Genomic DNA, 16,612 nt, shown 5'->3' with positions numbered 1-16,612 from the left:
TATATATATTCACCATTATAATTCAAATATATTTTAAAATTGGTATCTTTATATCGCCCTTCTCTCCTTAATAATTTTCCATTATTTTAAAGATAATATTATTTAACTTTACTTTTTCTCGATCATTTCTATTTTGCCACAATCAATAATTATTTCAATAAAAACAAAATGAACTTTACACTCTTTATTTCTTTTATATAAATACATACATAAAGATAGAGACGAGTGATTTTCCCAGTCATAAAACTTTATCAATTTGTGAGTATATATATATATATATTAAAAATAAAAAAATAATTATATTACGAATAAAAAAAAAGAGGAAAATGGATTAGTTGTGGAATGTGATTAATTAAGGAAATATGGAGCACTGGTGAAAAGAAAAGGTTGAAACGTCGACATAATGAACAAATATTAGTTGGTGATTATGATATAATTAAATAAAAATATTTAATATTATAATCCAAATTAGTTAGTTTAATGCAATGCACAACTCAGCCTTTATTCTCTCTGCACACCATTGCATTTGCCCCATGTGATAATCATAACACCTCTATATATAATAGGTTTATAGAGATAGAGAAAGAACTATTTAAAATAATATTTTACAAAATTATGATTATTTATTTATTTATAGGCTGATAGGAACCTATAAATAATAAAATAATGAGAAAGTATTTGTAATTATGATAAATTTTATGGGAATTCGTTATATAATGTCTTTACATACAGAAACAAGAATCCACTAAAATCGAAAATTAAGAATGAAATAAAACCAAACAAGCATTCGAATGTTTGACCATCTGAAAAAATACAGTTACAAAGCTGAGTACGTTTTAAAGAACATTATTACATCATAAATTGACTGTCAATAAGAATTTATTTGAGTGGTAAGATTGAGACCTCACAATTGAACCATTTATTAATTTAAATCAAGAGAAATGAACTGTCAAGTTGTTGATAGTTTTGAGTTTTTTTTTTTTTGCTTTTTCCCTCCACCAAATAAATATTCTCAAGTATTAAAAAAATTAAAAAAAAAAAAAAAGGGAGTTGTGTATTGTGAGCTGCTGATGAGAACTTTTGAGGTGATTGACAAAAACAGCTGACCTCTAAAGTGCTATACATGTAAGGCTATGATGATTGATTGACCCCATTTCTTATTATTATATACACTGACTTTCATGTTGTGTTATTTTTTTTTAATATATATAGTAAATATTTTAAAATTTATTATGAATAAATTATTATAAAATAATGCATAATATTTAAAAAAAATCCAAATTAAGACTATTATTCACGTACTAAAAAAGTTGATGCAACGATGTCATAGACCATCGTTTGTAAGTAAAAATTTTCTTTTTATTTTATATATATTAATATTAATATACATATATATTATTGTAAAATCATTAATTCTCGGCCCCTTTATTGGTAATTGAGGACATTTGTATGTGTGTCCGAATTTTTTTTTTTTTTTTTTGGATAATTACACTTTTCTGGAGTTTGGTGTGATTAAACGTAAATCTTTTATGATTTGAAAAATTATATTTAGTACCTCTGATGTTTGTTTTTATCTAACAAAAGTCAAAATTCACTAAATTTGCTAATATTAATAGAAAAATTGAATAAAAATTGATATTTACCCTCGATTGACTTATTACTGATTTAATATGTCAAATATTTTTTTCAGACTAAATTTCCTTTATAACAGTGAAATATACCTCCTCACATGGATTAACGCGTGAAGAAGTATGAGGGTAATTTGATATAAAAAGATTCATTTGACCTGTAATAAGTCAATAAGAGGTAAATATAGATTTTTTCTCAATATTTCTAATAACATCAGCAAATTCGGTAATTTTGGTTAATAGAGGGACTTATTTGTTAGATGGAAGCAAACCTCATGGGTGTTAGATGTAATTTTTCAAACTGTAAGGAATCTACGTAATTATATCAAATCTCAACAAAGAGGAATGTAATCATCCCTTTTTTTCCACTCTTTTTTTATAAATTCAATATTAACTTATTATTTTGTAGAAATTTTATTAAATAATAAACATTTTATTTTAAATGATATTATCAATTTAAGATTTGCAATTTTAATTTATGTTGTAATAATTAGACAAATCAAATGTATATATATATATAAGTTGTAGATTACAGATCACTTCATAAAGTTAGGTTTGAGAGGATGTCGATATAATTTTCTCCAATATATATATAAGTTTTTGTGCATAAAAAGATATCGATTTAAATTACAATTATAATTTTATGAGACGTAACTATAATATAAATATATTATAAGTAGATCTAATCGTATAAAATGTGGATATAATTTACTTTATATATAAATAGATTGTATTTTGAGCAACATTGATGGGATGTATTTGGTAAAAGTATAGAGTAGTAGACAAAAATCCATAAAACTCGGAATAATTAATGATAAATTTGAAAATTACGAGGTGCAGTCCCTTTCGCATAGTATTGTATGTCAATTTTGCGGGTGGAGGGGAACTATTTATTATTTATATACTTTCTTATTTTATGCTCAAAATATATATTTATATATATATATATATATTTCAAGTGGCTTTGAATATTTATTCTTTTTTATAATTTAATAATTACCTTTCATAGTAGTTAGTTATTATATTATTGGTTGTTGAATTGATTATTCATTCATTCTTAATAAATTTCAATGGGAAATATGTATTTTTAATTTTGCATAAATTTTTTTAAAAATGAGAATATGTTTTAGTTAATGAAATTTTATTTTATATTGAATTGTAATGTGAAATCAATATACTTACAGTAAGAATACGTGTAAACAAATATATTGTTTTTACTTTATTTATTGTTTAAAAATCGAAAGTTGAAAGTGAAAACACAAACGGACAGTTTAACACCACAAGTTTGAATCTTACTGAGAACTTTGAACTCGTCACTTTATATTTTTTGATTATTTTTTATGAGAGGTCTCAAAGCTGGTTCCCCAACTTTTGCTCTGAACCTCGGATCCGTGACATATCTTTCACATGAATAGTGTATGTGATAATGCCCTTAGGTCTTTATCTTGAATCAGTCTTTTGATGGTCCTTGGGGAATTAAAAAGCCTTCGAAAGAGGCGGCAAGAGCTGATTCGCAGAAGAAGCTCGAAGCTAACATCTTGAGGAGAGCGGCTGAAGACCCGGCTGTAAGCCTGTCTGTAAGCCAAGATCCGGTCCGAGCTGCCTATTCCGAACAGAGAGAGAAATAGAGTAGCAGCTCTAAACACATGATTTTATATGGGTATATTATGAGCTGGCAGTGAGACTGCAATTATATCCCTTGACATATAGTCTGTTTACACAAAATATTACTGTCTTTTGCATAATTACATAAGTTACTCATAATCTATACTAATATAAAAAAGAAAGGGACTCCATACCCACAAATAACGGTTAGTAACACCACTGCACTTTGTGAAGTCATAAATGCCTTTCACCTAATAAGATAACTAACTTATTTAACATTCTAAATTATACATTAATTGAAAAATTATTTTTATTTTATTTTTTTTAATGTAATGCATTGATACGTATATCTCACTCTTATTTATAATAAATTTTAAAATGTGAATGATTATTTATTGTACGTACACAAGTATGACGTGCCACAATGACTAGTAGTATAAGAAAAATAGTAGTTTGTGCGATAATATTGATATTTTTTTAGAGATATATGTGTAATTTTTTTAAAAAAATAAAATTAATTTATATAAATAATATAATATTTCTAATAAGTGTACGTGTAATAATCCGAAAGACATAACTGGTTTGTGTAGACAACACATGGGGGTGTAGATGTGATTATCCCAAATTGGTAATAAGATGGAGGGTGGATGAGTTTTGGGCTTGGGCCCATTTAGACCCATAAAATAGGGCACTAGGGTCCATACCTATACGTCTACCAGCTATATAGTTTAATTCTGCACCCACAAAGTTGAACCCAGATCCGATCTCACTTACCATATTATTATTATTTTTTTGAAATAAATAAGTTTCATTACATAATTTAAAATATTTAAATACCAAATATTAATAATATTAAAATTATAAAAATAGACATACATAGGTTAAATATTTGGTTGTTCTCAAATTGAATTTTCGTGTTTGGAATAGGGATGAATGTGAAACTACGTTTACTTATACGTATATTCATTTAAAATATTTTACTATTATTTTCATTTTAATATATATTTATTTCAATTACTATATCAACGTTCTCACATTTTGAGTAATAATTATGACTCGAGTCGAATATTTTTACAGCGATGGCAAACTCTTAAATTTACATCTGAAGAGAAATGTTATGCTGATTGCCTTTCGGATTTTCTTTAACTACTAGTCGTTGTGGCACATCGTTTCTACTTGCATATAATAAATAATTTTTTATATTTTAAAATATATTATAAATAAAATTAAAATATATAAATCAGTACATTACATTAATAAAAAGAAAAAAATAATTATCAATTAATGTAAAGTTGAATAAGTTAATTATTCTATCATGAAGAGCATTTTCAACTTTACAAATAATTTGTATGGCGGTGTCATTAACGGGCGTTTGTGATTGTGAAGGGGCTTTTTTTTTTATATTAGTATAAATAAATAAGATTAAAATATATAAACCAGCATATTACATTAATAAACAGAAAAAAAGAAAAAAATATAATAATTTATCAATTAATGTAAATTTCGAAAAGTTGAATAAGTTAGTTATTTATCATGAAAGGTATTTTCGACTTTATAAGTAATTGGTGTGGCAGTGTCATTAACTGCCATTTGTGCGTATAGAAGGACTTTTCTTTTTATATTATTAGTATAGATAAATAAAAAAATATATATATTCTAGAAGAAAAGGAAATGAATGGAAAAAAGGGGTTGTTTCTTTGGTAATACAAATCCCAATTTTGGTCCATTGGGCCCTCAAGATGAAAGACCCAACAAACACCAAAAACATCATCAAACACAAAATACCATAAAACCCGGGAAAGCAAAACACCACACAACAGTTATATTTCTCATACATAAAAAGACCACTTTTTAACATGTAATAATAATAATAATAAATAATAACAAAAGGTAAATAGTATTCCACGTGGACATATTGGATAGTGGAGAGCAGCACTCCGGGAAATCTTGCTAGGCTCCCACCCCAGTTGCTAAGCAAAGAGGATTGATGTCACATCATATTCTTGTCAATTCTTTCCATGCATCCACCCCAATTTTGGTTTCCCTAACAAATCTATGCTCCATGGGATTGCTTATGAATAATTAATCCCACTTAAACATATGATAATGCCCCAAAAAAAAAATTTATTACATTCCATCTAATTATGGTTGTCTTGGTTTTGATTTATTTGGTTTTAACGTGTTAAATAGCTGTAGATATATCATCGGTATAATAGTGACTGATCTGATAATAAAATTTATAGTTTTTTCAATTGAATATTGTGAGTTTGAATCTTACTAAGAATAGGGACGTCGGTGAATATAGGTGGAGTTACAGTGGTAAAATTGAACTATATTTTAATGAGTCTGGTGTGCGGTCTTTTATTGGGGTAATTACAATGAGTTTAATTCGATCTGATCTTTTGTCCAGCTCCAAAAAAAGGAATAGTGTTGTTTTATGGCGACGATGTCTTGTAAGATAGTGTTAATTATATTTAGACCCTATCTAAAATTGTGAAATTATATTTTCACCCTAAAAAAAATTAAAACTGTACTCACACCTCCAAAAGTTCTTTAGTTACACTTGAACTCCTTCCGTTAAGAGTTGTACGAAAACTGCTGACATCAGCAAAAAAATCTTGTAATATTATTATTACTATAAAATCTGTGAGATATTAGAGTATCAAGTAGAATTTTTGCGAAAGAACCTTTTCAAAAAATAAAAAAAAGTTAATATATAAAAAAACATTATTATTACTATAAAATCTTGTAATCTTTATAATATCATTTTATCTAAATATTTTTAAATTTTATTTTAAAAATAAAATCATGCAATTAATCTAAAAAACATGTTGTAAATTTAGTCTACGATCGGGAGCGGAGAAACCTGGATTGGGCCCAAGTATGGATCAGTGGAAGAAATTCAATTTGGGCCTTATAATTTTGGTCTATGGACATGTCCATATGTAAATGGATCTTGAATTGGGCCACATTAATTGGGCTTAGAACTACTTGGGAGTAAGGCTTAAAAATCCTAACCCAATAACCCATCAAAGCTTTGAAGGCCCGTTTAATGTTTTTCACGTAAATATGTAATAATAATGACCATAATAACAATGAAGTATTTATGTGCAAATTTTACATTATTGTTTAAAACAAAATATTTAATAAATTAATATTACATTTATAATAAAATAGTATTAAAAAAGATGCATTAAAATAAAAATAAATAACTAAATATCAGAAGATAATGAAGAAAGTGAGAAGTTATAAGATGAATAAAAAATAAATTAAATATATAAAAAAAACATATCGAAAAAAAAAAAGATGTTCTTGTTTAATAATAAGGTATTGATGATGCATGAATATATGTATATTAGTATTAAACTAAAATAATAAATTACGATAAATTCTCATGGAATTTTGCATAATAATAAAAACGTCATTATTAATTAAAAAATTATAAATATTCTCTGGTACTTGATAAAAATTATATAATTATCGAATGAAGATTATCAATGATTTATTTTGTGCTTGATATATTTTTTTAATAGAAAATCTGATTAGGTGAATAAAAAAGTTTAAAAATTATTCATTTAATTCGTTCAAAAAATTCAAAAACTTTAAAATAAAGTTATAATTTATAGTTCACATGAGTATTTTGGTCCGCTCGCAAAATAAATAAAATAAATAAAAATCTAACGAAAATTAATGAATTGAACTCATTGTAACATGCGTGTTAAAATTAAGAAAATATTTAAAAGTAAATCAAATTTAAGAAGGTATGATTGTAATTTATCTTTAAAGAAATATTAAAACAAAATTAACAATTTGATCCAATTACAATATATTATTATGATTATTAAATTTGCATTTTGTTTTTGAATTTAAGGAACAGTGTATGATTGGATTGCATACGGGAATTATTTCCGCAACCAATTCTGAGTGTTTCCCCCCTGCCCAAGAATTCCCCCTCCCTCGCGATTCTACAGAAACCCAGAACACTCAAGAAATATACCCACGATTTTCTCCTCTGTTTTCTGATTCATGATTAATGAAATTGTTGAATCGAGAGTTCGATTGTCAGCTGGAGGAGATCATAAATTGTAATGCATGTGGCGGTGGATCTGAACTGGTTCCTGCAATTCATAGTGTTGGCGTTCGCGGCGGTGTTTGGGTTTCTCTATTTGGTTGGGAACACTGCGTCTAGGTTTTTTGTAGTCGACTCCAATTTCGGTTCCATGGCCGCCGATTTTTCTACGGATCGCAAGAGTGGAGAGAGCGTGGCGGCAGCAGTCGGCGGAGCCGCCGAGGTCCCGGATTCCTGCGCGGTTTGCGGTCGTCTCACGAATAAGCAGTGCGCCCGTTGCAAGATGGTCAAGTATTGGTATGCCCGCCCCCCACTATTTTAGCTTCTCATGCTCATAGTTTTCTGTTCTCTTTCTATGTGGATTAGTGTGTTTGTGCATGTAATGGAGATAGAGGTTTTCTCCACTGGGGTTTTGATCAGAGAAGAGTGTGTTCGTTTTTTCGTCAATGGTGTGCCTCGGTTGAACTGCTTACTGTGCTGAAGCAGAGATGATTGTAAGGGTAATCCACGTGCATGCGCGTATAACATTGATATTTGTATGACATCTAGATACGTGTGAGATTAACGTAATTAAGTGTATATTCTTTGGATCATAACTAGCGTCAACTTTTTTGTATTGCCCGGCTCCTTTGAAATTTCTAGGATCTTTTGGCAAATCTAGTGGAACATGTGGTCAGAAATCAATCCAGTTAAATCCGTTTCCATGATAAATGCACCCATTAGGAAACTATTATGGCATTATCCTTGTGTCTTAGTGACGAGGGGCATAATACAGATTGTTCTATGTTTCAACTATTCTTTGGCAGTATATATTACATGCATTGTGCAAGCAACTCTTTTTTTTCCTTGTAGGATCTAACTTAGTGATGAGGTGGCCTTTTTAACCCTTTAGAGTAGCAGAGTTGATGATAGAAATGTATGGGAACTTGTGGTTGCAGTCCTATTTGTCATTTTAATGAGTTTTATAATAAAGTGAATCCAATTCATAACATAGTATTATCAGTTCACTATCTGGAGAAAAGAAGAGTGGTGCATGGATGCAATTATTATCCAACTCATTTGGCTGGCCCTGTGACTGTACCTCAGTGCTTGTAAGCATGTCCTGTGTCTGCTATCAATCATATAGTAATTTTTTTACATAAGCAGTTTAGGCTTCAGTTCACGTTTGTACTATGCTTCTACATCATCCACATGGGATCTTAAAACAGGTTGATAGTTGTTCCTGGTCAGAATTGAGCTCTCTGTTTCCTTTTGCAATTCTCTTTTTTGGTGTACGGTTCTCATTTTCTTTCTCTCTTTCTCAATGTGGTTTACAATGTTGACGAGTTGAGCTGGAAGAGTATAAGGTCACTGTGTGTTTTGTGACGTTGGGCTATTCTATTTTCATAAAACTGATGTCCACCTTAATGATTTTTTAATAAGAATGTAACTATATAAGCAAAATGTCTTAATAGATTCATACATACTGCTCTTAATTTCTTGGTAACATTCCCTGTGTTTATAAAATTCTAGCTCTGAAGATTGTCAACGATCTCACTGGAATTCTGAGCATATGATGAAATGCAAGGATTTGCAATCATTTTACAGAGCCAATAATACAAAATCGACATCTCTATTGAGAGAAAGGAAAGCTTCACTTGTTCCTGTAGGTGGAAGCAGCTCAAAGCTTCTCAAACAATCAAACAAGGTATCGCCAATATTGAATTTCCCTATGTATTAATGCATTAATGATTTGATTCCATCATCAGTCATGCTTGGATTTTTTGTTTTTGCAGATACTTTTCCCATATGAGGAATTTGTACAATTTTTCAATTGGGACAAGCCAGGTTATCCACCTTGTGGACTTCTAAATTGTGGAAATAGGTAAGTGAAGTTTTAATTCTCTACCTTGTCTCTTGATCATTTAAAGTATCAATAGCAACCTTTGAATCTGACTTGTTTCTATGCAGTTGCTTTGCTAATGTGGTGCTTCAGTGTCTTGCATACACTCGGCCACTTGTTGCCTACTTGTTGGAGAAAGGCCACAAGAAAGAATGTAATAGACTTGGATCATGACTATATGTCATATTAAAATGCTATGAGTATTATTCTGTTGGATTATCCTTATTTTATATGCTTGTATATGGTTGCCAGGCCAGATGGACGATTGGTGCTTCCTGTGTGAATTTCAAAATCATGTGGAAAGGGCTAGCCAGAGTCTTGCTCCATTTTCTCCTATCAATATTCTTTCACGATTGCCTAATATTGGCGGTAATCTTGGCTATGGAAAGCAGGAGGACGCGCACGAGTTTATGAGGTCCTTATTACTGTTATGGCATTACTCAATTTGTTTGCACACTTCACGGAGTTGCATGTGAAATATTTTGAAACATGATTTTATTTTTTTGAATTTAGTCTGTAAAACTCAATTTTATTTAGGTTTGCTATCGACACAATGCAATCTGTTTGCCTCGATGAATTTGGTGGAGAAAAGGCTGTTCATCCCCTCTATCAAGAGACAACCCTTATTCAACATATATTTGGTGGTCGACTTCAATCTCAGGTCGCCTTCATTGATCAAGCATGGTGTTTATGTGTAATGTCTATATATTGTTTTGTTTTGAAATCTGGATGTCTGCTGCATGGATGCCAGTGATCCCGCCCAGTCCTTCATTAGGAGGATCACACATATTTTCACTTTTAGTAAAAAAGGAAAAAGAAATGTTGAATGTAAACATAGTTCTACTTTGCGTTTCAAAGAGTAACACGATGCACGTCTATTGAGACATTTCATAGTCCACTGAATTTCTTAATGATACATGTGATAAGTAAACATTCAATGATATTTTGAACATGTTGCAAATCATTAGGGAAAAATCTCTAGTTGTACAAGTAAATCTATTAAGAATGTTGGACAGTTAACTTGTGTCTAACTCAAATGCCATTAGGTCATTTAACCATCTTATGTTTGTAGTAGCGAGCAGTAAGAATCATCAAACCCAACTTCATTTCTAATAGACTTTTCATTTTCATCTCTTCCTCCATTTGTGTCTTCATGTTGTTGATTAATCTCTTTCTCCTTTTAGGTTATATGCACTGAATGCAATAATGTCTCGAACCAATTTGAGAACATGATGGACTTAACTGTTGAAATTCATGGGGATGCTGGATCTTTGGAGGAATGCTTGGATCAGTTCACTGCCAAAGAGTGGCTTCACGGGGATAATATGTATAAATGTGATAAGTAAGTGTTCTACGTGCAGCTATCATACATCTACAGGCTCCTTATTATTATTTTTTTTTGGCATATTTGCACCTGTAATCTTGCTATAAGATATACATGTCTATTTTCATTTGCTTTCATGATTTCTAGTTTAATTTTAAAGAAAAGCTGAATACATCTTTTTGACATCATATACAAAAGTTGTTACCAAAACTGACTGGACACTAATTGCTCTTGTCGCCAGTAACCAGTTGGTTTGGTAGGACTCTGAACTTGTTACACGACTTCTGAACCTTTTGTAGTTAATCACCATTTTCTCATTATTGTGTTGACTTTACAAAACACCAGCCTTGTTATTATATTTTAGATCGTTTGCTTCTTGACCCAAATTGTTTATAATATAGAAAATGCTTATGATTTCTATGCAGCTTTTGACCAATTTGAATGAGTTTCCATGCAGTTGCAATACTTATGTCATGGCATGGAAGCGCCTAAATGTTCAGCGGGCCCCAAACATTCTTACAATTGCCTTGAAAAGATTTCAGGTCTGCTCTTTGTATCTGTGTTCAACTCTTTTAAAACATATTTAAAATAACTTGAATTAAATGTACAACCTATATGGATGATGTGAAATATGTGATGAAGAATCTGTCTTTGCCCTCTGGTGGTATTGTCCTTAGGTTCACAATGGACATCCTTATTAGCAGGGAGACCTGGAAATTTGACTTGAAGTTTTGAAACGTTTATCAAGTCCATATATTATTTGATTTGTGAAATTGCTGATCAAACAACGAAAGTTCCATAAAGGCAATCCAACATTTACATGGTTTATGCGTGTCTGAAGAATCTTTTTGAACCGTGTTAGGTGTTTATGTAGGTGTGATGAAATAATTTGACTTATGACACCCAAAGCTGGCAATTTATCCATTTGTGCTTGAGGGACTTGTTTCTAACACAGGTGACGAAAAGCTATTGCATGCATATCTCCAAGTTTTATATGTTTCCAAGAAATTCAATGGTGTATGATGTGTTGTCAGCATTCTGCTCTTATTTTATAAATATGCTTTCCTGTTCCTATTTTTGCTCTGATTATCCTTCTTTTATGTTTTCCAGCATCTTTTCTTCTACTACATGCTTGTAATAAATGGGAATAAGCATTCGATTTGTAACACCTTACGATATATCTTGACTTCTTCTAGAAATTACCATCAGCTCCACCTAGCATAGAAGTTTCCGTTCCACGGAACCTAGGCTTCTGGGAATGGTTGCCTTCTTTATCTTCCTCCCTTCTATTCTTTTTGCTTCTCAAATATTTGGTCATAAATGGATTTTGACCTTCATTTAGGCATTCCTATTTCATTGTTTTGTTGAGTTCATGATAAAAATGTCCTAATTCTTTTGAACAGAGTGGAAGATTTGGGAAACTCAACAAGAGGATAACTTTTCCGGAGACACTGGATCTCAGCTCTTACATGAGTGAATCAGATGGAAACGATGTTTACAAGTTGTATGCCGTTATTGTCCACGTGGACATGCTTAATGCATCCTTTTTTGGACACTATATCTGCTACGTTAAGGACCTCCGCGGGAATTGGTACCGGGTTGATGATTGTAAGGTATCAATTGTTAAACTTTGTGTGTCCTAGACGGACTTACCTCTATAATCAATAGAATTCCTGTTTTATATATTTCTTTTACAAGTAACAAGTGATTTATGAGAGTAGATAAACTTAGATAATGCATTTGCTAGTATAAGTTCAGTACATGAGAATTTTGTTGGCATATTACACATAACTTACTTATTCAAATGCATCCTAAATAGGACAGTGATTTTCTTGAAATAACAAATGAAAATTCATGTTTTTAATTTTAATTGTGCTGGTAAGGTTTGTATTGTACTACTGTAAGCTAGTTCTTATATTAGATAGCTTTACTTTCATATAAGAGATTTGACAAGTACTTGGATGATGTCTACTCAGAAAGAGTTGAATAGTTCATTCGACATGTTATATTACATCTAAATATAGGCGAAGCCATTTCTGTTCTGTTTTTTTCAGTAGCACGGTTTATCAAGCTCTCGCTCCTCAGTTTTCCGAAATAACACAACTTATTTATATCGAAGGTATAACACATAACTAATTCATATCAAAGGTATCCTAAATAAGACAGTGGTTTTCTTGAAATAACAAATGAAGAAACATGTTTTTAGTTTCAATTCAGTTGTTGAAGTTTGTAGTGTACTACTGTAAGCTAGTTGTTACATTAGAAAGCTTTACTTTGAAATAAGATATTTGAAAAGTACTTCGATGATGTTTCTACTCGGTAAGAGTTGATAATTCATTCGACGTGCTACATTACATCTAAATATAGACAAAGCCATTTCTGTACTCTGCTTTTTTCAGTAGCATACTTTATCAAGCTCTGGTTCCTTTTCAGGTTGCTAGTGTTGATTTGGATGAGGTGCTCTCGCAGGGAGCTTATATGCTCTTGTATAGCAGGTATTTTCTTGCACTTCACAGCCTGAATCAAATTTGTAACTATATAATCAAGTTTGTATTTAGTACTTTTGAAGTTGATGCTTCCTCCACATTTATCATTTCGGCTTCTGGGGTTATCAGGTCATACATGTAAAATAGTGCTTTCGATAAGAAATATGTGGGTTTTATCATTGAATGAACATGCTTGTTGGTCCAAGTTGATGCACTAGAGATGATCAACACATTGTATAATGAGTAAACAGCTTATGGAAGCATTTGACTGATATAGTTGTCGCTGATCATGTTAATTTTCAAATGTTGGGTTTTAACAACCGTTCCAAACAATCTCAATTTATTATCTATAGAAACTTCTTGATAATCTATTCCAAATAATTACAATTTAAGGAGTGCAAATTGTGATAAAAAGGTCCTGCATCTTCTTACAAGATGATAACTAGAACATGGCATGGATAAACCAAAGTGAGATAACTGTTAATAAACTGTCGTAACTGCTATGCTAAGCAAACACATCCTGAGTGTCTCCAATGGGGCTGGGCTATGGAATGAATGCAACTAGCCATGGAGGCTATTTGAACTCCAATACTTCACTCTAAGTTATAGGAACTAGGGTCGGGGTTTAGTTCTTAGCAAGTTTGGCATTTTGCATTTGGAAATTTTGTTGGAGGTGCTGCGTTCAACTGTAATAGCTGAAAGGGTGAACCTGAATTCTAGAGAGTAATGTCACCTCTGATAGAACTGTAGTAGCCGATTGATATCATATTGCCAGCTGATAGAACACAACATAATATCATTAGCCAGTCCTGGTTTATATTGAATCTTCAATTGGATTCTGCTGAATGGTTTACAAACTATATGACAGGAATATGTTCTGTTTGGCTGATGTGGAAATACTCATGTTTTTGGCGAACTTTCTATTCTGTTTGGGGAATGCTTCAATTGAGTCTTGAAAACAACCTCTCAGAAAGCGTTTCCTTATCAGTTACTTTTGTACATCATTTCTCGTTCAAAACTGCAGTCATGTGGCTAGTATGATTAGTGTCTAATGATGTTTTATTGCATTGGGCCTTACAGGATTTGTGTCCGCCCTTCTTGTTTACTTCCTGCTGAAATGTTAAAGAAACAAGAAAACGGAAATGTGAAGGAAGTAGATCCCTCCCTGAAAAAATCTGTTGAATGCTTGTCTGCGGTAGGATGCCTTGATAGTCCTGTTGAGTCTGGGCACTTGTCATCCGCCAATTGTTCAGGAGTAGATGTCAAATTTGAGGAGGAGTTGTCATCCATCACCAAGGCAGAAGATGCAAGTGGGGACGTAAAAATGGTGTCATCTGAAGCTAGTTTGCGCATTATCAATGTTGGGTCTCATGACAATGGGAGCTTGTCAATTTCACCAAAAGAAGTTGCTTCTCCTGTCAAACGTACTAATCAGCCTGCCCCTGCCAGCACATCCTTGATTGATAATGGCCACATGCAACCAGATGTCCACAGTTTCAAACCCTCGTCCTCCATGTTTGATGTTGAGAATGCAAGTCAGGGCAACAAACGAAATGCCAACGAAGGTGTGCTGAGAATATCGACTGAAACAGCCACTGCTGCTGAGAACTGTACATTTGAGATAGGCAACACACTCGATGTTATCCCCATTACCACTCATGAGGTTCAAGAAGCGAATGCTGCTAATGCCATATCTATGTCTGAAAATGTCAAGTGTGGGAGTGGATCCCTGTTGCCCGACAATGATTCTAATGATGCAGCTAGGAAATCAAATGGAGAAAGTTCCAGAACAAAGTTGAAGCCAGTCTTTGTTCCTGGGTTTCTTGGCAAGCACCCACGAAAGAAATCTATTAAGCAAGAAAAGAAAGCATCAGTGGAGCTTAGTGGGACAACGCGTGAAGTCCACCTGAATAACCAAACACATGAGGTTCTAAAATCTTATTTATCGTCTGAAAATGGCAGCCTCTTCAAAGATGGAGAAAAACCTTGCTTTGTACATGAGAATGGAAAGGTCTCTACCGAGTCTGTAGCGCTTAAAAGCCCCGAAAATGGAGATTGCCGTCATCAAATCGCATCTGATGAAGGAAGAAAAACTAACAAAACCAAGAAAAGGCTACCGGTGGTAGGGCAGGAAAACCACGTCATTGATAACAAATATCATGGATGACTTCAAAGTTTAGGAGGGTAAATGATCTCAATGGGGGCAATTCTCCCTTGTAATTGAAGCTCTTAACTTACTAAAAGTTGAATTAGAAACTTCAGTGGAAATTTGAACCTTCCAACAGGGGCTGGCAGCTGCAGATATTCTATAGGTAGTTTCTGAGAATAGTTGGAGGTTTTTTGTTAATCAGTTGGTTGCTGGCTCAGGTAGAGAGATTGACCATTTATCAACAATTCTGAGCGTTTCTTTCTCCTCCTGTTTATATCATTCAGTGGTCTTTTTGATACCCCATCACCACAACTGGATGCTCTGGGAATTTTTGTCCATGGTTTCATTATTTACAGAAATCTTGGATGCTTCTGTAGCTCTCTATAACCCTATTCCTTTCGGACTCAGTTGAGTTGAATCTAACGTTTAAGCTTTATATCTGCATGTGAAAAGTTGCTGGTTGCATTGGACAGGAACCCCCAACTAGGTCATCCGTATTAGCTTTCTTTTCATCATAATTTAATTTGCGTACTGCGGTGTTGCTACTGCAGCTTTTCTTTTGTCCGTTCATTATATGTCTGTTCCATTAATTTATTGATCGTGCAAATGAAAAGGGATATGATAGTTTAACAACTAAAAAGAGAAAGTAATTGTGAAAAGTAAAGATTTCTGTAAATTATACATCACATGTCTCATAAACCGAAATTAAATGAAAAATACAATAGATAGCTGAATCGCAAAACGTTCAGCTCAAGGTGTGGCGTTGGCCAGAGGTGGTGAGAGAAACGGAAGTGTGGTCGGGATGGTGGATGGGTAGTGGTGGGAGCGTGACCTTTGGCAATGTAGGCAGTGTTGTGCAGTGATGGTATGGTGGTCGGCACAGGCGGCAATGGTGGTAAGACGGCAGATGGAAGTTTGGGGATTGGGGTTAGGCCGGCACCAGTTTGTAGAAGGGTACGAGCTGCATGGGTATAGTGGGGGCTTGTGATTAATGAATAATATATATTGTCAGATTGAGGAAATAATATTTTTGATCCTATAAATTAGGTTTGTTTCACTTTTATTTTCATTTATTACGAGATTAACACTTTTGTGTGTTGGAGGAAAATTTGCCGACATTTCTTGCTTGGGATTGAATTTTTTTGAGGGAGGAGAGAAAAACCCTTTTCTTGGTTTAATTTTCTTCAATCTTTGACAAAAGGGATACTTTTTTTAAGTTATGGGACCAAAAGTATTAATTTCATAACCAATGAGACTAAAAATGAAACAGACCTATAAAACCAAAAATACTATTTCTCCAATTCAAATCAATCCTGCTCTCATTTTTGTGCTCAATATTCAGTTCTTAGAGGTGTAGAACTTGAAATTATTCGACCCCACTTAGCCTATTTCTTTAAGTAATCACCAATAAAGCCTTTTCTCTTTGATCATTATAAGATTTATATCATAAACAATTTTGTTGTACTCAC

General features: G+C 32.5%; 1 protein-coding gene across 1 annotated transcript; it reads left to right on the top strand.

The window, feature by feature from the left end:
- The first annotated feature begins 7,124 nt into the window (after positions 1-7,124).
- LOC105155944 (ubiquitin carboxyl-terminal hydrolase 18) lies at positions 7,125-15,515 on the top strand. Its single transcript, XM_020692846.2, has 11 exons — positions 7,125-7,599; positions 8,815-8,989; positions 9,078-9,166; positions 9,253-9,338; positions 9,437-9,599; positions 9,722-9,845; positions 10,369-10,526; positions 10,966-11,050; positions 11,912-12,121; positions 12,942-13,003; positions 14,075-15,515. The coding sequence occupies exons 1-11, from the start codon at positions 7,322-7,324 to the stop codon at positions 15,159-15,161; spliced, it is 2,517 nt and encodes an 838-aa protein (XP_020548505.2). The 5' UTR covers positions 7,125-7,321; the 3' UTR covers positions 15,162-15,515.
- Positions 15,516-16,612: the final 1,097 nt, after the last annotated feature.

This window comes from Sesamum indicum, linkage group LG1 (assembly GCF_026168435.1).
Source record: "Sesamum indicum cultivar Baizhima isolate 11 linkage group LG1, ASM2616843v1, whole genome shotgun sequence".
NCBI lineage: Eukaryota > Viridiplantae > Streptophyta > Magnoliopsida > Lamiales > Pedaliaceae > Sesamum > Sesamum indicum.
This window is presented reverse-complemented; position numbering and strand designations above follow the sequence as displayed.